The 23,020-nt window shown below is 53.5% G+C and overlaps 1 protein-coding gene across 2 annotated transcripts in view; it reads left to right on the top strand.

Moving 5' to 3' along the window:
• The window catches only part of LOC142254521 (uncharacterized), a 212,521-nt gene that overhangs the window by 150,810 nt on the left and 38,691 nt on the right, over positions 1-23,020 (top strand). The window contains exons 3-7 of one of the 2 annotated variants that reach the window (XM_075325620.1): positions 429-755; positions 1,650-1,754; positions 1,918-2,415; positions 13,667-14,023; positions 15,616-15,924. In XM_075325620.1, the coding sequence (XP_075181735.1) occupies positions 429-755; positions 1,650-1,754; positions 1,918-2,415; positions 13,667-14,023; positions 15,616-15,924 (1,596 nt within the window). The remainder of the gene's footprint in view (positions 1-428; positions 756-1,649; positions 1,755-1,917; positions 2,416-13,666; positions 14,024-15,615; positions 15,925-23,020) is intronic. The other variant, XM_075325621.1, reaches the window with a different exon arrangement.

Below are 23,020 nucleotides of genomic sequence, written 5' to 3'. Positions count from 1 at the left end.
GAGACGTCAGCAGTGGGATCTGTGGTGACAGCGTTGTGTGAGTGGAGACGTCAGCAGTGGGATCTGTGGTGACAGTGTTGTGTGAGTGGAGACGTCAGCAGTGGGATCTGTGGTGACAGTGTTGTGTGAGTGGAGACGTCAGCAGTGGGATCTGTGGTGACAGCGTTGTGTGAGTGGAGACGTCAGCAGTGGGATCTGTGGTGACAGCGTTGTGTGAGTGGAGACGTCAGCAGTGGGATCTGTGGTGACAGCGTTGTGTGAGTGGAGACGTCAGCAGTGGGGTCTGCGGTGACAGCGTTGTGTGAGTGGAGACGTCAGCAGTGGGATCTGCGGTGACAGCGTTGTGTGAGTGGAGACGTCAGCAGTGGGATCTGCGGTGACAGCGTTGTGTGAGTGGAGACGTAATGCTGTCCTCCTTCCTCTTGCAGCTGCCCCCTCCGCTGTCCTGACTCCTGGAGATACCGTCAGTGTGGAGCTGGAAAATGAGAAAGTCGTGTCGTGTGAAGTCAGCAACTTTTATCCTAAAAATATTACCATCCAATGGGTGCGCCACGAGAGAGATTCCAAATGTGTGGTGCTGGAGCGCGGGACGTGCACCGGTGACAGCGTCATCATCGCGGACGGGACGTTCAGCGTCACCAGTCACCTGACCTTGTATCCTGCACTGCAGGACAGCGGATATAGATACTCCTGTCTGGTGAAGCACCGATCCCTGCACCAGGACCTGATGAAGAACTTCACCCTGACAGTCACAGGTGATTACTAACCTCTCCCCGACATGTAATGGCAGGTGGCGTCTATGGGGACATCGCCATCCTCTATTTCTGGGGTCACTCTTCTGTGCATTATCCAATTCTATCTGCAAAAGCTCCCGAAATTCAGGAACAGAGGAGTGAAATCCAAGAGTAACATAAAAAAAGAGCACATTTTATCCACAGCAAAACATTTCTGTAGAATATTCTGCCCCAATGCCCCCATATCAGCCCCCGGCATTTACCACTAGTGATGAGGGACAGGGAGTCGCTCGCCATCACGTCTTCCATGACCAGCCTTCCTACAAGGCCCAAAAGTGTTAGGTTCAGCCCTATAATTATTAGTCCGGGTCATCACAACACAGAGCAAATTAATAGACCTGTGCTACCGCAGTCCGTCACCACAGAACCGGACCGCGGTACGTCAACACAGAACCGGACCGCAGAATATCCAGAAATACAGACAAAGAAAGCCGATCTCCAAGAACAGGGGGTAGTGAGAGGAGCTGTGACCCCCGAACCACACGAATGCCAGTAACCCTGTCTGATGGAGACGTCTCTAATACCAGACAATGAGGATTGATATTACCTAGAGAATCCGAAAAAGAAGTGCGTCCAAAATAGAGACTCCGCAGACACCTGCCCATCGCAGGCCGCCCTGCTCCATCTTCATTCATTGCTGTTGGCACCAAGTGATGGCAGAAATAGACAAATAGGATGAGGGCCAGGCAGTCCCAGAGGACGCCATCATACTGAATATCGATTATGGATTCCCCCGGCCCCAGACTGCGCCTGCCTCAGTAACACACACGGGGGTCCATGTAGGCTCAGGCTCCACGCTGATTGTGGGCTCAGATCCTTCCACCATGTCTGAATATTTCTTCCTTGTGATTACAGAGAAAGAAGATAATTCTGGAACAATTGTTGGCGCCCTGGTGGCGACAATACTGACTATGCTGCTCCTCTTGACTGGTGTCCTTTACTACGAAGCCATAAAGAAAGGTAAGACCTGAGCCTCAGGAGGCGTGCTGCCTGGGGCGGTGGGTGAGCAGTGGTCGTTCAGTATCAGTCTCTGGGACTTCGAGTGACCTTCCAGCCTTCTGGACACTTCTGTCCACTGGTTGTGATGGTTCCTGATCTGTGCTTGTCTCCCTTCTTCCTGCAGACCCCCCCACCATTTCTGAGATCGTCGGCAGCGAACAGCTGATCGACATGACCAGGACCACGCTGACATTTAATGTTCAGAACTTCAAGCCTAATGACCTGGAGATCTTTGTGTATCTGACGAGACGAGGAGAGGAGATGAAGAAGATCCACACCTGGAGATCCAGAGCCCAGACTCCCCCAGTCCGAGTGATGAGAGATCAAGATGCTGGGGGTGCTAGTGTGAATATAGACATAGAGCAGCAGAGCCTGATGAATGGGGCTGCCAATCACACACAGGGGCCCCTACACCTGGAAATGATCCCAGCTGTCACCCCCAATAGATCCGGTCTCCTCCGCTTCATTCACTGGCAGAGACTTTGCACTTTCAGCTGTCAGTGTTGTGTTCACATCACTCCCAGCTATTCTGAGGATAACGGAGCGGAGATGTCTGTCCATGTATCGCACCCGGCACTAGCAGAAGCCATATCCACGATGAGGACCCTGAGGGTCACCGGAGGTAAGACCACCTACCAGGATTAGATGGGAGATAGTGAGGAGGAGTTGCAATTGTTGCTGGCTCCGCAGTCAGTGGAATCGCTGCCGCTCTCATGAGGTGCGTGTCCTGTGGAAGGTGCGTGTCTGGAAGGTGCGCGCCCTGTGGAAGGTGCGCGCCCTGTGGAAGGTGCGCGCCCTGTGGAAGGTGCGCGCCCTGTAGAAGGCGCGCGTCGTCTGGAAGGTGCGCGTCGTCTGGAAGGTGCGCGTCGTCTGGAAGGTGCGCGCCCTGTGGAAGGTGCGCGTCCTGTAAAAGTTGCATGCCCTGTAGAAGGTGCGCGTCGTCTGGAAGGTGCGCGTCGTCTGGAAGGTGCGCGCCCTGTGGAAGGTGCGTGTCGTCTGGAAGGTGCATGTCGTCTGTAAGGTGCGCGCCCTGTGGAAGGTGCGCGCCCTGTGGAAGGTGCGCGTCCTGTAGAAGGTGCGCGTCGTCTGGAAGGTGCGCGCCCTGTGGAAGGTGCGCGCCCTGTGGAAGGTGCGCGCCGTCTGGAAGGTGCGCGTCGTCTGGAAGGTGCGCGTCGTCTGGAAGGTGCGCGTCGTCTGGAAGGTGCGCGCCCTGTGGAAGGTGCGCGTCCTGTAGAAGTTGCATGCCGTGTAGAAGTTGCATGCCGTGTAGAAGGTGCGCGTCGTCTGGAAGGTGCGCGTCGTCTGGAAGGTGCGCGTCGTCTGGAAGGTGCATGTCGTCTGGAAGGTGCGCGCTCTGTGGAAGGTGCGCGCCCTGTGGAAGGTGCGCGTCCTGTGGAAGGTGCGCGTCCTGTGGAAGGTGCGCGTCGTCTGGAAGGTGCGCGCCCTGTGGAAGGTGCGCGCCCTGTGGAAGGTGCGCGCCCTGTGGTGGGTGCGCGTCGTCTGGAGGGTGCGCGTCGTCTGGAGGGTGCGCGTCGTCTGGTAGGTGCGAGTCGTCTGGAAGGTGCGCGTCGTCTGGAAGGTGCGCGTCGTCTGGAAGGTGCGCGCCCTGTGGAAGGTGCGCGTCGTCTGGAAGGTGCGCGCCCTGTGGAAGGTGCACGTCGTCTGGAAGGTGCGCGTCGTCTGGAAGGTGCGCGCCCTGTGGAAGGTGCGCGTCCTGTAGAAGTTGCATGCTGTGTAGAAGGTGCGCGTCGTCTGGAAGGTGCGCGTCGTCTGGAAGGTGCGCGTCGTCTGGAAGGTGCGCGCCCTGTGGAAGGTGCGCGTCCTGTAGAAGTTGCATGCCCTGTAGAAGGTGCACATCGTCTGGAAGGTGCGCGTCGTGTGGAAGGTGCGCGTCGTCTGGAAGGTGCGCGTCCTGTGGAAGGTGCGTGTCCTGTAGAAGTTGCATGCCGTGTAGAAGGTGCGCGTCGTCTGGTAGGTGTGCGTCGTCTGGAAGGTGCCCGTCGTCTGGAAGGTGCGCGCCCTGTGGAAGGTGCGTGTCCTGTAGAAGTTGCATGCCCTGTAGAAGGTGCGCATCGTCTGGAAGGTGCGCGTCGTCTGGAAGGTGCGCGTCGTCTGGAAGGTGCGCGTCGTGTGGAAGATGCGCGTCGTCTGGAAGGTGCGCGCCCTGTAGAAGTTGCATGCCCTGTAGAAGGTGCGCGTCGTCTGGTAGGTGCACGCCCTGTGGAAGGTGCGGGTCCTGTAGAAGTTGCAAGCCCTGTAGAAGGTGCGCGTCGTCTGGAAGGTGCGCGTCGTCTGGAAGGTGCGCGTCGTCTGGAAGGTGCGCGTCGTCTGGAAGGTGCATGTCGTCTGGAAGGTGCGCGCCCTGTGGAAGGTGCGCGCCCTGTGGAAGGTGCGCGTCCTGTGGAAGGTGCGTGTCCTGGAGAAGGTGCGCGTCGTCTGGAAGGTGCGCGCCCTGTGGAAGGTGCGCGCCCTGTGGAAGGTGCGCGTCGTCTGGTAGGTGCGCGTCGTCTGGAGGGTGCGCGTCGTCTGGAAGGTGCGCGTCGTCTGGAAGGTGCGCGTCGTCTGGTAGGTGCGCGTCGTCTGGAAGGTGCGCGTCGTCTGGAAGGTGCGCGTCGTCTGGAAGGTGCGCGTCGTCTGGAAGGTGCGCGCCCTGTGGAAGGTGCGCGTCGTCTGGAAGGTGCGCGCCCTGTGGAAGGTGCACGTCGTCTGGAAGGTGCGCGCCCTGTGGAAGTTGCATGCTGTGTAGAAGGTGCGCGTCGTCTGGTAGGTGCGCGTCGTCTGGAAGGTGCGAGTCGTCTGGAAGGTGCGCGCCCTGTGGAAGGTGCGCGTCCTGTAGAAGTTGCATGCCCTGTAGAAGGTGCACATCGTCTGGTAGTTGCGCGTCGTCTGGAAGGTGCGCGTCGTGTGGAAGATGCGTGTCGTCTGGAAGGTGCGCGTCCTGTGGAAGGTGCGTGTCCTGTAGAAGTTGCATGCCGTGTAGAAGGTGCGCGTCGTCTGGAAGGTGCGCGTCGTGTGGAAGATGCGCGTCGTCTGGAAGGTGCGCGCCCTGTGGAAGGTGCGTGTCCTGTAGAAGTTGCATGCCCTGTAGAAGGTGCGCATCGTCTGGTAGGTGCGCGTCGTCTGGTAGGTGCGCGTCGTCTGGAAGGTGCGCGCCCTGTGGAAGGTGCGGGTCCTGTAGAAGTTGCAAGCCCTGTAGAAGGTGTGCGTCGTCTGGTAGGTGCGCGTCATCTGGTAGGTGCGCGTCGTCTGGATGGTGCGCGTCGTCTAGATGGTGCACGTCGTCTGGTAGGTGCGCGTCGCCTGGAAGGTGCGCGTCGCCTGGTAGGTGCGCGTCGTCTGGTAGGTGCGCGTCGTCTGGTAGGTGCGCGTCATCTGGTAGGTGCGCGTCGTCTCGTAGGTGCGCGTCGCCTGGAAGGTGCGCGTCGTCTGGAAGGTGCGCGTCGTCTGGAAGGTGCGCGTCGTCTGGAGGGTGCACGTCATCTGGAAGGTGCGCGTCCTGTGGAAGGTGCGCGTCCTGTGGAAGGTGCGCGCCCTGTGGAAGGTGCGCGCCCTGTGGAAGGTGCGCGTTGTCTGGTAGGTGCGCGTCGTCTGGTTGGTGCGCGTCGTCTGGAAGGTGCGCGTCGTCTGGAAGGTGCGCGTCGTCTGGAAGGTGCGCGCCCTGTGGAAGGTGCACGCCCTGTAGAAGTTGCATGCCGTGTAGAAGGTGCGCGTCGTCTGGTAGGTGCGCGTCGTCTGTGTGACGGGGTGTACATCAGAGCAAAGAGAGACAACAGGCCGAGGATGATCCAACAGGTTTACTAACAGGAATACAGGAACAGCACACGACAAGTCCAAATAAAACAGATTCGGGGGCACCTCCCGATAATCCAAAGTGCCAGATCACAACGTAATAGTCCTTTTCAGAGTCCCAGAAATCCCACACAATCCACTGGACGGCGAGGTCTGTCCGCAGATTCAGATCTCGCTCCCTTCCTCTTCAAAAACTCAACTCCCAACTGCATTTAGAAACAGGAGTGAATTGTTTGAGCTCGTGGGCCCGCCCCTCAAGGGTAGGGGTCTATGCAATGGTTGGGCCCACTAGAAGATTCTAGAAGGTTGGCTCCGAGATGTCTACAGGTTTGTGTAGTTGGCGATATCCACTGCTTACGAAACAATGAGAAGTTCCCCTGGCTGTGTGGACAAGAGATAATTGCATTATGGGCCCAGAGACACAGGAGATGGGGGGAAGGTATGGTTACTTACATCCCAAGACATTTCAAAGTGTTCAGTAAGTACAACCAAAGGAAAGTGACATCACATCCTGACATAGTATTACAGCAAATACAGTGAGAAGGTAAAATACATCATGACAATTCCTTCCCCTCCCAACTTGTGTACGTACTAGGGACCTCTACAGGTCGCTGGTTAAGTACACGCAGGCATGGCTGACAGGACTCAAGGCTCCTCTTGCCTGGACAGTCCATCTGCATTTTGGTGTTGGCTGCCCCTTCTATATTGTATGGTAAAGTTATAGGGCTGCAGAGCCAGGCTCCATCGCAGTAAGCGTCCATTGTCCCCAGAGACTCTGTTCAGCCAGGTGAGGGGATTGTGATCAGTAACCACAGTGAATTCCCGTCCATACAGATACGGCCGTAGTTTCTTAAGGGCCCACACTACAGCCAGACATTCCTTCTCAACAGTTGCATAGGCCACTTCTCGGTCCAGCAGTTTCCGGCTGAGATAGGCGATGGGGTGCTCCTCCCCGGCTGCATTCACCTGGCTGAGGACAGCTCCCAGTCCATAAGCAGAGGCATCCGTTTGCACAATGAATCTCCTCTTGTAGTCTGGAGCAGCCAGGACAGGATCGCAGATCAAAGCATCCTTCAGCCGGTTAAAAGCCTCATCACAGGCTGGAGTCCAGATCACCAGCCGGGGCATTGTTTTCTTGGTCAGGTCGGTAAGAGGCTTGGCCACAGTACTGAAATGAGAAACAAATTTTCGGTAATAACTGGCAGTGCCCAGAAAAGCCATAACTTGTTTCTTAGTTTGGGGTACAGGCCAGTCTCTAATAGCCTGGATTTTGGCAGGCTCAGGTCGGAGCTTCCCTCCTCCCACTCGATGTCCTAGGTACTGGACTTCCCCCATCCCCAATTGGCATTTATCGGGTCGAATAGTTAGGCCGGCTGCCAGAATCAGGTCCAGAATAACGGCTACTTGATTCAGATGTTCCTCCCATGTGTGGCTGAAGACGGCGATATCATCCAAGTAGGCACAAGCAAAGTCATCACATCCCCGGAGGATCTGATCCACCATTCTCTGGAAGGTGGCCGGGGCATTTTTCATTCCAAAAGGCATGCTTAGAAATTCATACAGGCCAAAGGGGGTTATAAAAGCGGACCGTTCTCTCCCTTCATCCGTTAGAGGGATCTGCCAGTATCCCTTACTGAGATCCAAGGTAGTGACATATCGGGACCCAGCCAGTCGGTCTAGAAGTTCGTCAATACGAGGCATTGGGTAAGGATCGCTGACGGTATGGTCGTTTAGTCGCCGATAGTCCACACAAAATCGAGTACTCCCATCCTTCTTGGGTACTAACACCACAGGGGAGGCCCAAGGGCTATGGGAGGCCTGGATTACCCCAAGCTGTAACATCTCCTCCAGTTCGTGCTGCATGGTGTTTCGAACTGATTCAGGTACCCGGTAAGGAGCCAGTTGTATGGGACGGATGCCCTGAGTGTCCACATGATGTTGGGTGACGGTGGTTCGACCTGGTTGGGATGAGAAAGCAGCCCGTCTCTGTTGAAGCACTTCCAGCATCTGGATTTTCTGTAAGGAGTCCAGGTAATCTCCCAGGGGAACCTGTTCCACAGTGGATGGGGCTCTCGCTGCTTCCACGAGATCAGGTAGAGAGTCCTCATCCTCTTGACCATCTTCTGAAGCCAACCGACAGCTTGCTATCATTGGAATGTTCCGGTCATGGTACTCCTTAATCATATTCACATGGACAGTCTTTTGCCTTAGCCCCTGATCATCTAAAGCAAGAAGGTAATTGGTATCATTCAGTTTTCTGAGAACCCGGAAGGGACCCTCCCATGTGGTCTGCAGTTTATTCTGCCGATGGGGAACAATCATTAAGACTTGTTGTCCTTCTACAAACTCCCGATAGCGTGCGTTACGGTCATACCATGTCTTCTGTCTGGTTTGAGCCATACGCAAATGACTCTGTGCAAAACTAGCAAGTTGGGCCAAGGTTTCTCGCAGCTTTAGGACATAAGGGACAACAGGGGTTCCTGTATCTTCAACTTGCCCCTCCCAGTATTCCTTGAGCAGGGTTAAGGGTCCTCGGACCTTTCTTCCATAGAGTAGTTCAAAGGGGGAGAACCCAGTGGACTCCTGGGGAACTTCCCGATAGGCAAACAAGAGATGGGGTAGGTACTTCTCCCAGTCTGAATCTCGGTCCGTGAAGGCCCTCAGCATATTCTTCAGAGTGCCGTTGAATCGTTCACAAAGTCCATTTGTTTGGGGATGATACGGGGTCGTTCGGATCGCTCGTACTCCACAGGTGCGCCACAGACACTGGACCAACTCTGACATAAACTGGGAGCCTTGGTCCGACAAGATCTCACTGGGGAATCCTACTCTGGTAAAAATAATAACCAAGGCCTCGGCCACCTTGGCTGCAGAGATACTTGACAAGGCCATGGCTTCTGGATATCGGGTGGCGTAGTCCACAACAGTGAGAATGTACTGCTTTCCAGATTTACTTGGTTTAGCCAGAGGTCCAATGATATCAACAGCTACTCTTTGAAAGGGTTCTTCTATTATAGGGAGCGGTTGCAGGGGTGCCTTTGGGTGATCTCCGGGTCGCCCTCTACGCTGACATATGTCACAAGTTCGGCAGAAATGCGCCACTGCTTGGGAAATCCCCGGCCAATAAAAAGTTTGAGTCAATCGTCTCTCGGTGCGGGTTTTGCCTTGATGGCCAGCCGTAGGAATGTCATGAGCCAGGTGTAATAGGGGAATTCTGTACTTCTGAGGAACAATCAGCTGTTTGCTATAAGTCCAGGGCTTATCTAGGGAGTCGGCATTGGCAACCCGATACAGAAGTCCATTTTCTCTGATAATTCTTTCTCCGTTTTCCCCTAGCTGCCCTATTTCAGCCCGAGTTCTAAAACTAGCAAGGGTGGGGTCAGTCTCTACTTCTTGTCTAAACTGAACTTTATCCCAAGTAACATTCATATTATCCCCACAAGAAGAATCACTCACCGGCTGTAATGGCAGTTCTGGTGGCCTCAGTTCCATGGATGGGTTGTACACGTCCACATGGGCTGCTCTCTTGGCTTGACTTCTGGTTACCGCACCGACAAAGTGGCAATGAAGATTCCCCACATCATTTCCTAGAAGAACGTCTGCAGGGAGGCCGCTCATCACACCGACCACACATTGTTTTGCCCCAAAGCCATAATCCAGGGTCACACTCGCTCTTGGAATATATCTCTGGGTACCTCCTGCCAGTTCAATGGCAATTCCTGGTCCCTTTTGAATTGCTTGTGGTTGAATTACTCGGGGATCGGCTATGGTGAGGAAAGCCCCAGTGTCACGGAAGCCAACAACTTTTTGGCCATCCAGCACGACCTCCTGTAGATGTTTGTCCTGAAGATCAGAAGAACAGGTGGCTGGAGCTCGCACCCCATAGACTCCGGGTAGGGGAGCCAGGATATCTGAGTCACTTGGCAAGTCATCAGGCACAGAATCCAGCTCTTCTCCTGGTGAAGGTGTCTGTAGGTAATGAACAGGCAAAGGCGGTCTGTAGCTGTTCTGTCTACGAACACCTGGACATTGGAATTGCATGTGCCCAGGCTGCCCACATCCGTAACATCTGCGCTCTGGGATTCTTCCTCCGCGTCGTATTCCCAAAGGTGGAGCATGAGTAATGCGAGGCACAGTCACACGAAGGTCCGCATGAGTTGACGGTCTAGGGTGATGGTGAACATTGGGGCCAGAAGGACCAGGGGCCACCAGCGTTGGGGGGTTGGTGTTTTTTTTCTCACTGGGTAGTAGTTTTTTCCACTGAGGCTTGATGGTGAGAGCCTCATCAGCTAGAGCTGCAGCTTCCTCCACAGTGGCTGGTCTCCTTTCACGCACCCATTCCCGGATCTCAGCGGGGCACTTGAAGTAAAACTGCTCTTTTAGGAGGACCTGGAGGACGGTCTCCAAGGTTAAGGCCTCCTCTGCCTCCAACCAACGATGCCACAGATGTTTGAGTTTGTGGGCATACATCTTGAAGGACACTTCCTCATCACATGCTAGAGTACGGAACTGAGTCCTGTAAGTGTCTGGCGTTACAGCATAATGTTCTAGAATAGTCTGTTTAATATCCGCATACTCACAGTTCCACCGAGGGTCCATAGCTCTATAGGCTGCAGCAGCTCCACCCTCTAAGAGCCCAACCAGATGCCGGACGCGCTCCCTTTCTGGGACTTCCATTAATCGACACTGATGCTCAAAGTCCTGGAAGAAGCCCTCAATGTCACCAGCAGCCTCATTAAACTGCTTGAAGTCTTTGCGGGACACTCTGGGAAGTTCCCTCATGATGGGTGCTGGGGTTACAGTCTGTCTGGAACCTCTCGCGGCTTCCACAGCGAGCTGCTTATCCAGCAATGCCATCTCCTCCATCCTGCGCTCCTTCTCTTCAGCTCCACGCATGGCCTCCCTCTTATCTTCTATGGTGGCCTCATCTCCAAGCAGTGCCATCTTTTCCTTGTACCACACAACCCATTGACTTTTTTGGGTATTCACCTCCGGCTCCCGTCTTTGCTCCCCTTGCTGTGGAAATTGTTCCTCGGTGCCATCTTGCAGGCAAGCGTGTTCCAATGCCTCAATTAGTTGCTCCTTAGAGAGTCCTTTGTAGCCGACACCTAATTCACGGGCCTTTGTTTGTAGACTCGCCACAGTCCAGTTCCTGTATCCTGAGGTTCTGGTTTCAGACGTCGATTGGCTGTTGTCCTCCATTTCTTCTGCTCTGATCCCGCCGCTGCCACCAGTTTGTGACGGTGTGTACATCAGAGCAAAGAGAGACAACAGGCCGAGGATGATCCAACAGGTTTACTAACAGGAATACAGGAACAGCACACGACAAGTCCAAATAAAACAGATTCGGGGGCACCTCCCGATAATCCAAAGTGCCAGATCACAACGTAATAGTCCTTTTCAGAGTCCCAGAAATCCCACACAATCCACTGGACGGCGAGGTCTGTCCGCAGATTCAGATCTCGCTCCCTTCCTCTTCAAAAACTCAACTCCCAACTGCATTTAGAAACAGGAGTGAATTGTTTGAGCTCGTGGGCCCGCCCCTCAAGGGTAGGGGTCTATGCAATGGTTGGGCCCACTAGAAGATTCTAGAAGGTTGGCTCCGAGATGTCTACAGGTTTGTGTAGTTGGCGTTATCCACTGCTTACGAAACAATGAGAAGTTCCCCTGGCTGTGTGGACAAGAGATAATTGCATTATGGGCCCAGAGACACAGGAGATGGGGGAAGGTATGGTTACTTACATCCCAAGACATTTCAAAGTGTTCAGTAAGTACAACCAAAGGAAAGTGACATCACATCCTGACATAGTATTACAGCAAATACAGTGAGAAGGTAAAATACATCATGACAGTCTGGTAGGTGCGCGTCGTCTGGTAGGTGCGCGTCGTCTGGAAGGTGCGCGCTCTGTTGAAGTTGCATGCTCTGTAGAAGATGCGCGTCGTCTGGAAGGTGCTCGTCGTCTGGAAGGTGCTCGTCGTCTGGAAGGTGCGCGCCCTGTGGAAGGTGCGCGCCCTGTTGAAGTTGCATGCCCAGTAGAAGGTGCGCGTCGTCTGGAAGGTGCGCGTCTGGAAGGTACGCGCCCTGTGGAAGGTGCGCGCCCTGTGGAAGGTGCGCGTCCTGTAGAAGTTGCATGCCCTGTAGAAGGTGCGCGTCGTCTGGAAGGTGCGCGTGGTCTGGAAGGTGCGCGCCCTGTGGAAGGTGCGCGTCGTCCAGAAGGTGCGCGTCGTCTGGAAGGTGTGCGTCGTCTGGAAGGTGCGCGTCCTGTAGAAGTTGCATGCCCAGTAGAAGGTGTGTCGTCTGGAAGGTGTGCGTCGTCTGGAAGGTGCGCGTCCTGTAGAAGTTGCATGCCCAGTAGAAGGTGCGCGCCCTGTGGAAGGTGCGCGCCCTGTGGAAGGTGCGCGTCCTGTAGAAGGTGCGCGTCGTCTGGAAGGTGCGCGTCGTCTGGAAGGTGCGCGCCCTGTGGAAGGTGCGCGTCGTCCAGAAGGTGCGCGTCGTCTGGAAGGTGCGCGTCGTCTGGAAGGTGCGCATCGTCTGGAAGGTGCGCGCCCTGTGGAAGGTGCGTGTCCTGTAGAAGTTGCATGCCCTGTAGAAGGTGTGCGTCGTCTGGAAGGTGCGCTCGTCTGGTAGGTGCGCGTCGTCTGGAAAGTGAGCGTCGTCTGGAAGGTGCGCGTCGTCTGGAAGGTGCGCGTCGTCTGGAAGGTGCGCGTCCTGTAGAAGTTGCATGCCCAGTAGAAGGTGCACGTCGTCTGGAAGGTGCGCGCCCTGTGGAAGGTGCGTGTCCTGTAGAAGTTGCATGCCCTGTAGAAGGTGCGCGTCGTCTGGAAGGTGCGCGTCGTCTGGAAGGTGCGCGTCGTCTGGAAGGTGCGCGTCGTCTGGTAGGTGCGCGTCGTCTGGAAGGTGCGCGTCGTCTGGATGGTGCGCGTCGTCTGGAAGGTGCGCGTCGTCTGGAAGGTGCGCGTCGTCTGCTAGGTGCGCGTCGTCTGGAAGGTGCGCGTCGTCTGGAAGGTGCGCGTCGTCTGGAAGGTGCGCGTCGTCTGGTAGGTGCGCGTCGTCTGGAAGGTGCGCGTCGTGTGGAAGGTGCGCGTCGTCTGGAAGGTGCGCGTCGTCTGGAAGGTGCGCGTCGTCTGGAAGGTGCGCGCCCTGTGGAAGGTGCGTGTCCTGTAGAAGTTGCATGCCCTGTAGAAGGTGCGCGTCGTCTGGAAGGTGCGCGTCGTCTGGAAGGTGCGCGTCCTGTAGAAGTTGCATGCCCAGTAGAAGGTGCGCGTCGTCTGGTAGGTGCGCGTCGTCTGGAAGGTGCGCGCCCTGTGGAAGGTGCGTGTCCTGTAGAAGTTGCATGCCCTGTAGAAGGTGCGCGTCGTCTGGAAGGTGCGCGTCGTCTGGTAGGTGCGCGTCGTCTGGAAGGTGCGCGTCGTCTGGAAGGTGCGTGTCGTCTGGAAGGTGCGTGTCCTGTAGAAGTTGCATGCCCTGTAGAAGGTGCGCGTCGTCTGGAAGGTGCGCGTCGTCTGGAAGGTGCGCGTCGTCTGGAAGGTGCGCGTCGTCTGGAAGGTGCGCGTCCTGTAGAAGTTGCATGCCCTGTAGAAGGTGCGCGTCGTCTGGAAGGTGCGCGTCGTCTGGTAGGTGCGCGTCGTCTGGAAGGTGCGCGCCCTGTGGAAGGTGCGTGTCCTGTAGAAGTTGCATGCCCTGTAGAAGGTGCGCGTCGTCTTGAAGGTGCGCGTCGTCTGGTAGGTGCGCGTCGTCTGGTAGGTGCGCGTCGTCTGGAAGGTGCGCGTCGTCTGCTAGGTGCGCGTCGTCTGGAAGTTGTATATATTTGCACTTGAGGAATCTTTTGCGCTTTGTCTTGGCTAATTCCTGCGTGTATTCTGTGCATGTGATCTGGACGCGGGGTCTGGATTTCTGCTCTTGTTGCACCTTCACTATTTTAATCCTTTTAATGAAGTGATTTTTTCAGAGTTATTTTTTGGGGGCTTCACAGTGAAGCTACCGGCAGTAATAAGAATCCATTTCCCATTCCAGGGCCCGGGCAGAGTTTAGTCTGCACTTCAGCCCTCATTGTCTCATTATCACATTCTCCTTCCTCCTGTAGTTGCTCCGACATTACTGAAGATCGTCCGTCCAGCCCATGTGGCACACGAGGAGCAGACCACGCTGACCTGTCCAATACTGGGATTCAAGCCCAGGACGTTGCAGGTAACATGGCTGAAGAAGGATCACAGCGGCCGAGAGATGGAACTTGTAACCTGGAATTCTACTGATGGGAGAAGCACAAACCAAAGTCACGACATCACGGAGCAGGAGCATGAAGACAAGTCCTACAATATTCTCAGTGCCTTAATGATCAGACCCACCATCAGGGAAGATGATGGAGTCTCGTATGTCTGTAAAGCCTATCACCCCGCCACGGAGAAATGGGCAGAAGAAACCGTGGTCCTAGAGGTTACAGGTGAGCGCTGTAGGGGTGTCGGGGATTAGGGGGAGGATATACACCGCTATACCTATCTCACAGACCTCAGCCATGGACGGAGTGTTAGCCCTCAGACCATGGAAGACAGACGAGTGATCTCACCCATGGAGCTGACAGTCTACTCCGCCAAGCATGTTGTGTAGCATTTGATCAGTGGTGGCTGCGTGTCGTGTTGTATTTCATGAGCGGAGGCAGCGTGTTGTGTAGTGTTTGAGCGGTGGCCACGTGTTGTGTAGCATTTCATCAGCGTTTGCCGCGTGTTGTGTAGCATTTGATCAGCTGTGGGCGTGTGTTGTGTAGCATTTGATCAGCTGTGGGCGTGTGTTGTGTACCATTTGATGAGCGGTAGCCACGTGCTGTGTAGCGTTTGATGAGCGGTGGCCACGTGTTGTGTAGCGTTTTCAGCGGTGGCCGCATGTCGTATAGCGTTTGATGAGCAGTGGCTGCGTGTCATATAGCATTTAATGAGCGGTGGCCACGTGTTGTGTAGCGTTTGAGCAGTGGCCGCGTGTCATATAGCATTTAATGAGCGATGGCCACGTGTTGTGCAGCGTTTCAGCGGTGGACGCGTGTTATGTAGCGTTTGATGAGCAGTGGCCTCGTATCTTGTAGCGTTTTAGCGGTGGACGCGTGTTATGTAGCGTTTGATGAGCGGTGGCCGCGTGTCATATAGCATTTAATGAGCGATGGCCACGTGTTGTGTAGCGTTTCAGCGGTGGGCGCGTGTTCTGTAGCATTTGATGAGCAGTGGCCTCGTATCTTGTAGCGTTTCAGCGGTGGGCGCGTGTTCTGTAGCATTTGATGAGCAGTGACCTCGTATCTTGTAGCGTTTCAGCGGTGGGCGCGTGATCTGTAGCATTTGATGAGCAGTGGCCTCGTATCTTGTAGCGTTTCAGCGGTGGACGCGTGTTCTGTAGCATTTGATGAGCGGTGGCCACGTGTTGTGTAGCGTTTCAGCGGTGGGCGCGTGTTCTGTAGCGTTTGAGCAGTATCCTCGTATCTTGTAGCGCTTGACGAGTGGCAGCGTGTTGTGTAGCATTTGAGTGTGTGGTAGGCCGTGTCCACTTTGAGGAAAGATCATCACAGACCCAAAAATTGTGTTATAAGGCGCATAGGAAGAAAATGTCTATTTTTATTGTCTGTGCAGGAATTTTGATGTTCCTAATTCAAGGGCCTCCTAAGACCCCCGCCTTCCCCCGCCTTCCACCGCCCAACCCTTCCCCCTCCACCACCCGACCATTCCCCCTTTTCCCCTTCCCTCTCTCCCCCTTCCCCACCGCCCCACCCCTTCACCGCCCCCTCTCCTCTACCGCCCCACCCTTCCTCCCTCCTCCATGACCCACTCCCCTCACCACCTCCCCTCCTCCATAGCCCTCCCTCCACAGCCCTAACCTTTCCCCTCTACCGCCCCCCCTTCCCCCCTCCTCCCCTCCACCTCCCCTGCCTCTCCATCACCTCCTCCACCCCTTCAATCCTTATGTTTCTTCTCACAATCGATGAGCACTGAGTGGTGATAATGGCCGCTGTAGTTGTGGCCTTGTGTGTGACGGCTACGTGTGATGTTCCCACAGCTGCTCCTGTGCTGGATCCCATAAAGCAGATTGAGGAGGAGATCCGCGTGGGGGACCCCATGAAGCTGTCCTGTAAGATCCACTCATTTTACCCAGCACCTATACAGGTTACATGGCACGGAGATGCCGACCAGGTCCTGCCGCATGTCGTCACTGACGCCCTCCCTGACCTGTCTGGTCTGCACCATGTCACCAGCTCCATGACTTACACTCCAACACCGAAGGATCGGGGAAAGACGTTCAGGTGTGAGGTGAAACATCAAAGTTCTGGAGCCTCGAGGACGGGGACCTGGGACCTGGAGAATCTGGGTGAGTGATGGAAATGTGTGACGCTGTGGGAGACGAGGCAGAACATTTCAGATCTGGAACTTTCTTGGCAGAAGGTTCCCTTTTCTCTCCAGGATACATTACTAGAAGTTGAGGAACATTTGTGCAAATCAAGGCCCAGATCGCAGGTGGTTGCGGCTCTAAATTATTTTACGTGGAGCTCCAACTGTAAAAAAAATAAAAATACCTCAGAACGATTGGGTTGTTGGCTGAGAAGTTAGAAGCCGAATGAAAATTTCAGTCCATAAATTGAAATCTATGTATAATTTGTGTTAAAGAATTAAGACCAGGGTTTCCAGGATTTACCAGTCTTGGTCTTTCTTAGTTCTGCAGTCCGATCTACAGGAATATTAATGATCTAATGAAGTGGTACGTCCACACGCGGGCTCTTCATCAGGAGCTGTAACGTTGGTCACACTCCAATTCTAAAGCATCAATGTATATTGTGTGAGCTCAGAACGTGGCTCAGGGGCTCCAGGTTTTAGTCAGTCTTTTCTGACAGGATTTCCCTTACACATTGACCTGATTTACCTTTTTGTGTTACACAGACTAGCAGTTTTTCGGCTACAAATACCAACAAACAAACAATACCAGTTACATACAGGTGTGTGTCATCCATGAAAATCGCCCACTTAAATCCCTGAACTAATTAGCTGGTTCATGGGTTGTCCCTCACGCTTCATGGCGGTTTCTGTGGTCAGGAGAAGCTGGATTGTCCCATCTCATCTTGGCTCATGTCTTTTTAGGGTCACCCAGTCTCCTGGCTGGAGACCACGTGCTGCTGGCACTGATTTATGTTCTGGAATTGGAGAGTACACCTGTTTATCACATTTATTTAGTCAGTTATATAAGACTTGTACATCCCTGGTCAGGATTTCATGCTGTATCTGTACCAAAAATATCTTACATGGACACCATTTTATTAAGCAAAGAAAACAAAAGCAAGCATTCGGTCCATGGCTTGCCAGTCACTACCTTTACCTTCTGTATTTTTCCCTTCACTGTCCCATTCATCCTTTCCACCTTCACACTGCTCTGTGGATGGTGAGGAGTGGGGAAAGCTGCTAATTCACAGATACTATAAGATCTCTAGAGTGACCTCTGCTATAAAATATGTACTTTTATCACTTCAGGAACCCCATTTTTACATACCCCCTCCATCATGAGATTTTCAGTGATAATGTAGTTTTCTGCACTGTATATGCCTCAGATAAATCCTGGAAAGAACTTCACACAACACGCACAAACTCACATAAACCTACTCCTGGTATACATATATAATCAACCTGCAGTCTATAGAGCAGATGACGGGTGTTTCTGCGGGATATTTACAGTTTTTCCTACATTGTATTAGGCACACATCTTACAAGACTGGGGGTGTCTGCCCACCTGCGTACTGAACCCTGGGGCCACCCATACCTTCTCCACCACACTTATAACTGTCTTTGTTAGATGTGTTAGTCCATGCATTACCTGGAAAATTACTGAGAAGAGGGCTCATAGCAGAGAAAGCTTACCACCGTTTGTCCACAGACCTTCCTCAGTCATGCGGCTCCCTGCGTCTCACACTTCATTCCCTGTTGAACCGCTTGTTCCTGTAGGGATTTAAGAACATCAGAAGTGACAGGTGTCATAGAAGTGACAGGTGCCACAGAAGTGACAGGTGCCACTGAAGTGCTGGTCTGCATTGGCAAAAGACTCTGAACTCTAGGCCTGTTTACTGCTTCATTGTCGGCTGCATCTGTGCGAGCATCTCCTCTGGCTCCATCACCGTCACCTCTGGCTTGGGCTTTATCTTCACTATACCAGGCTCATTTGATAGCAGGAGAGCCTCCATCTGGGTTCATATGTCATCTGCGGTCTTTATCGGTTTCTCATGTGACGTTAGGAAAGATCTACTGCCTGCATACACACTTGTCTATCTTACCCTTTCCGTTCTACATGTCTCAGAGAGGGCATCTTCATCACTGCCTCCTGTATCGATAGTAGGGAGGGCGTGGTTCAGCTTTTTATTACCTCATGTTGTGTAAATCCTAGCATATCCAGTGTAGAATCGACCAACATCTTATCAACAAAAAGTAAAAAATTGCATTAGATCAATCTCTAACTTTAGCTCTGACTATGATACCATAAGTGGTCATCCGTACTTGACAATGGTTGAAGGAAATAAATAACATATAGGACACGATTTTCCTACTTTTCACTTTCTCATTTAGCAGACATGTTTCTTACTAATCCAGGAAATATGACTGATGCTGGGAGCATATTTTACTTGTGTTGCTACATTGTTGGCTGGTCTTTGCTATCTCCGATTGAGCCAATTCAGGTTTATGGCCTCTGTACTATGAAACCTTGTATGCTTTTGGATATCTTCTAAGCCATCCCATTCTTCTGTAGATGCAATAAACATTCGTCTTCTGGAGGATCAAAACTCAGACAAGGTTATACATTAACAGACCCTGGTTATGTGTGTACTCCGATGCAGCACTATTTATTGGACCAACATCAGCAGATCTGGAGATCCATTGTAGCTGATCCCAAATTAGCTCTCCCAGTAAAAGGGGTTTCTCCAACATATCTAACTGAGAACACCATATATATCGTGTTATCTATAACTTTGTAATCAGAAAATATTTTTGTGGCCTTTTTAACCCTAGCTTGTATCACAGAACTGGCTGTCATGCAGCCCTGGTGTCAGGGACCCGTCTAGCTGAATAGCCACAGGTTTCTGCTGTAAAAAATGTTTTTTGGCCAATTTAGGCTGTTATTCTGTAACCTTCCTTTCCTCTGTTGAAATGAGGGAAAAAAAAGGAATAAGTAACTCATTTCACAAAATGTGAATAGGACAGCAGGCGATACATTATGTACTATAAACTAAAACAGCACAGCCTCTGGAAATAGAGAAGCGCATATATAATATATTCATTCAAAAAGGACCAGGAATTGCCATTGAATTGGCTGGAGGTACTCAGAGATATATTCCAAATATTCCAAGAGCAAGTGTAACCCTGGATTATGGCTTTGGGGCAAAACAATGCATAATCGGTGTGATGAGCGGCCTTCCTGCAGGTAAACAGAACAGAGCCAGCAGTCTAAAGTCCATTCATGCATCAAATGGCCAGGGGGAGGTGTGCCCACCTAAGGGGCTGATCCCAGGAGAGAAGAACATGTTAGTTCAGTTATTATTCAGTTATTATATATATATATATATATATTGTGAGACTGTGACCGGGGTTATCTATGACGGCCGGTATGTCTCGCCCCGGTTGTGCTCACTCCATGATAGAAAGTAAATCCACTATAGGGTTAATGCTGTTTCCCTACAGGCTGAAGGAAGGGTTAAATAGAATCAGGAACAAGGGCAGGTGTGCCGGGTGTGAGGGAGTGAACAGAACTCCCTGAGTTTTCTGCTGGGGAGGCACATGTATTGTGTTATGGACTTCTGTTTGGACATTAAAACCGTGTGCTGTGAACCTTAATGCCTGGATCCCGTGTCTTCTGCTGCGCAGCCGACCGTGCTACCTCACATATGGTGGAGAATCGGCGGGCATGACAGCCGGTGAGGTGTAGCATCCATCCCTGGTGACCCAGCTGCGCATGTCCTGGATTCGAGCGGCTATACTACAGCCCAAACCCGGCGACGCCATGGAGGACATACTAAAGCATTTGGCTCAGGCTAATGCACAGCAGCAACAGGCTAATGCACAGCAGCAACAGGCTAATGCACAGCAGCAACAGACCAATGCACACCTGCTCCAATCCTTGCAAGTGCAGGAAAAAAAATTCCAAGAACAGATGGATCAGGCCAATGCACGTCAGCAGCAAGCCTTGCAATTGCAGGAAAAAAGGCACCAAGAACAGATGGTTCTCCTGGCCAAGTCGATCCGTGCCGGACCGGCAGCAACAACCCCGGGACCGGGTGACGACGGCAGCGTCCGGAAAGCGGTGAGACAAGCGTTGCAAAAGATGACCCCGGGTGATGATGTGGAAGCGTTCCTGGCGGTGTTTGAGCGGGTGGCCGAGCGGGAAAAGCTGCCGACCCCGCAGTGGGCTGAGGTATTGTCGCCCTATCTGACGGGGGAACCCCAAAAAGCGTACCTGGACCTCTGTACCGAGGACGCCATTGACTATGTGACCCTGAAAGCCGAAATACTGGCTCGGTTGGGGGTGAATACCTATGTACGGGCTCAGCGGGTAAATCAGTGGTTCTTTGAGGAAGCCAAACCCGTACGCTCCCAGGCCTATGACTTGTTGCATCTCGTAAAAAAGTGGTTGCAGCCTGACACTCTGAGCCCGGCGCAAATGGTGGAAAGGGTAGTAGTGGATCGTTTTGTGCGCACTTTACCCGTCACCATTCAACGGTGGGTTGGACAGGGTGACCCGAGTACCCTGGACCAATTAGTGTCCCTGGTAGAGCGGCATGTGGCTACGCAGGACTTGATACGGGACACTGACTTTGCGTACCGCCCGTCGGTCCGGCCCCTCCAAGCCTAGGGCCAAGGACCCACCGCTGACAACGGTGCAGGAGTCCCCTACCGTCCCGTCTGAGGCCGCGGCCGCCATTCCTGAGGTCCGGAAGGTTCTGTACCCTAAACGACAACCCGTCAAGGGGGTTTCCGTCCCCATTAGATGTTGGCGGTGCCAGCGGGTGGGACATATGGAAGCCCAGTGTCCACTCACCACGGAGCCCATGGATTGTGGGGTTACCCGGCGGGGTTCAATGTATGCTCAGGTGGTGTGTACCGCTGACCTGGTCTCCCCAGAGACGGAGCCCCACTTGTGCCAAATACAGGTGAATGGATGTCCGGTTACAGGATTGTTGGATTCCGGAAGCTTAGTGACCCTTGTGCGATCCACCTTGAGGGCTAAAGTAAAGGCCACAGGACGCACCGTGGGGGTGGTTTGCATACATGGGGACCGCCGCGACTATCCCACGGGGATTGTCACCATCACAGCACCTTGCGGTCAGGTGCAACATGAAGTGGGACTTCTTAACACTCTTCCTTATGACGTGATCCTAGGAAGGGATCTGCCCTATTTTTGGACTTTATGGAGGGGGCCCCCTAAGTCCCCTCAGATATTGGTTGGTCCGGGACCTGAGCCCTACAATCCTGAATCTGGGACACCTGCCGTAGGGGTCACCATGATAGGGACAGAGTGTGAACCCGGTAGGTCGCCCCTAGAGGTATTGGCAGGAGAGGCTGAGACGGTCAAGCCCATCCCGGAGTTGGAGGCGTCCCCGGATACGTTTGGGACAGCCCAACTCCAGGACCCTACGTTGATACATGCCCGGAGTCGGGTGACAGTAGTTGACGGGGTGGCACAGCTGCCCGGTGCCCAGGTAAGGTACCCCCATTTCGCTCTTACGCAGGATTTACTCTACCGGGTAGATGAAATACGGGGCGTGGGGGTAGAACAGTTGGTGGTGCCCCAGCCGCATCGCCGGCGGGTCCTCGACTTGGCTCATAAACACCTGATGAGTGGCCACCTAGGGGTCAAGAAAACGCAGGAGCGAATATTGCAAAGGTTCTATTGGCCCGGGGTCTTTGGGGAGGTAAAACGGTTCTGCGAAACCTGCCCGGAGTGTCAGCTTACCGCACCCCTGACCCATTTTCGCAGTCCGTTGGTACCGTTACCCATTATAGAAGTCCCTTTTGAACGGATAGGGATGGATCTGGTGGGGCCCCTCGTAAAGTCCGCTCGAGGGCACCAACACATCCTAGTGATCGTTGACTATGCCACCCGGTATCCCGAGGCGATACCTCTCAGACATACTGCAGCAAAGCTTATAGCTCGGGAGTTGTTTGCTGTGTTCTGCCGGGTGGGGTTGCCCAAGGAGATCCTTACGGATCAGGGGACCCCATTCATGTCTAAAGTAACCAAAGAGCTATGCCGGCTACTCCAGATCAAGCAGTTGCGTACGTCTGTGTATCATCCTCAAACGGACGGTTTAGTCGAGCGTTTCAATAAAACCCTGAAAACCATGCTAAGAAGGGTGATCTCAAAAGACGGGAAAGACTGGGATATGATGCTTCCCTACTTGATGTTTGCCATACGAGAGGTGCCACAGGCATCCACGGGGTTTTCGCCTTTTGAATTGTTATACGGGCGACATCCCCGGGGATTGTTGGACCTGGCAAAAGAAACATGGGAGCAAGAGCCCACCCCCCATAAAAGTGTGATCGAACACATTTTAGGTATGCAGAACCGCATAAGCGCAGTCATGCCAATTGTGAAGGAGCATTTACAGGAGGCTCAGGCCGCGCAAAGCGGCCGCTACAATAGACAAGCCACCGTGCGGACCTTTAAACCCGGGGATCGGGTGTTGGTATTAATCCCCACGGCGGAGAGTAAATTCCTGGCTCAGTGGCAAGGCCCCTACGAGATAAAGGAAAGAGTCGGGGTGGTTAACTATAAAGTATTGCAGCCCGGTAGGCGGAAACCTGAACAAATATACCATGTCAACCTATTAAAACCTTGGCAGGAACGGGAAAGCCTGATGGCTGTTTTTTCCCCACCTCCCTCCTCTTCGGGTCGTTCACATCCGGCTCCAGCGACCTCCGGAGAGGACGAACCGGAAGTAAGGATTGGAGAAGCCCTCACCAAGCAACAGAGGCGAGAGGCCAGACGGTTGGTTCAGCAGAACCCCGATGTCTTCTCCGAGCTGGCCGGTAGGACCAGTCTGATACGACACGATATTGTCACCGAGCCCCACCTGAAGGTACGCCTGAAGTCATACCGGGTACCGGAGGCTCGACGACAAGCCATATCGGAGGAAGTAAAGACAATGTTACGCCTGGGGGTCATCGAAAAATCCCGGAGTGAATGGGCTAGTCCGATTGTCCTAATACCAAAACCCGATGGCTCCTTAAGGTTCTGCAATGACTTTAGGAGATTGAACGAAATATCCAAGTTCGATCTCTACCCCATGCCCCGGGTGGATGAGCTGATTGATAGGCTGGGACAGGCGCGATATTTTACCACGCTCGACCTGACCAAGGGGTACTGGCAGGTGCCACTAACGGAGTCCGCCAAGGAGAAAACCGCTTTTGTTACGCCGGAGGGTCTCTTCCACTAT

This window comes from Anomaloglossus baeobatrachus, chromosome 10 (genome assembly GCF_048569485.1).
Source record: "Anomaloglossus baeobatrachus isolate aAnoBae1 chromosome 10, aAnoBae1.hap1, whole genome shotgun sequence".
NCBI classification, from domain to species: domain Eukaryota; kingdom Metazoa; phylum Chordata; class Amphibia; order Anura; family Aromobatidae; genus Anomaloglossus; species Anomaloglossus baeobatrachus.
Note: the sequence above shows the minus strand (reverse complement) of the source record. Positions and strands in the feature narration are given on the sequence as shown.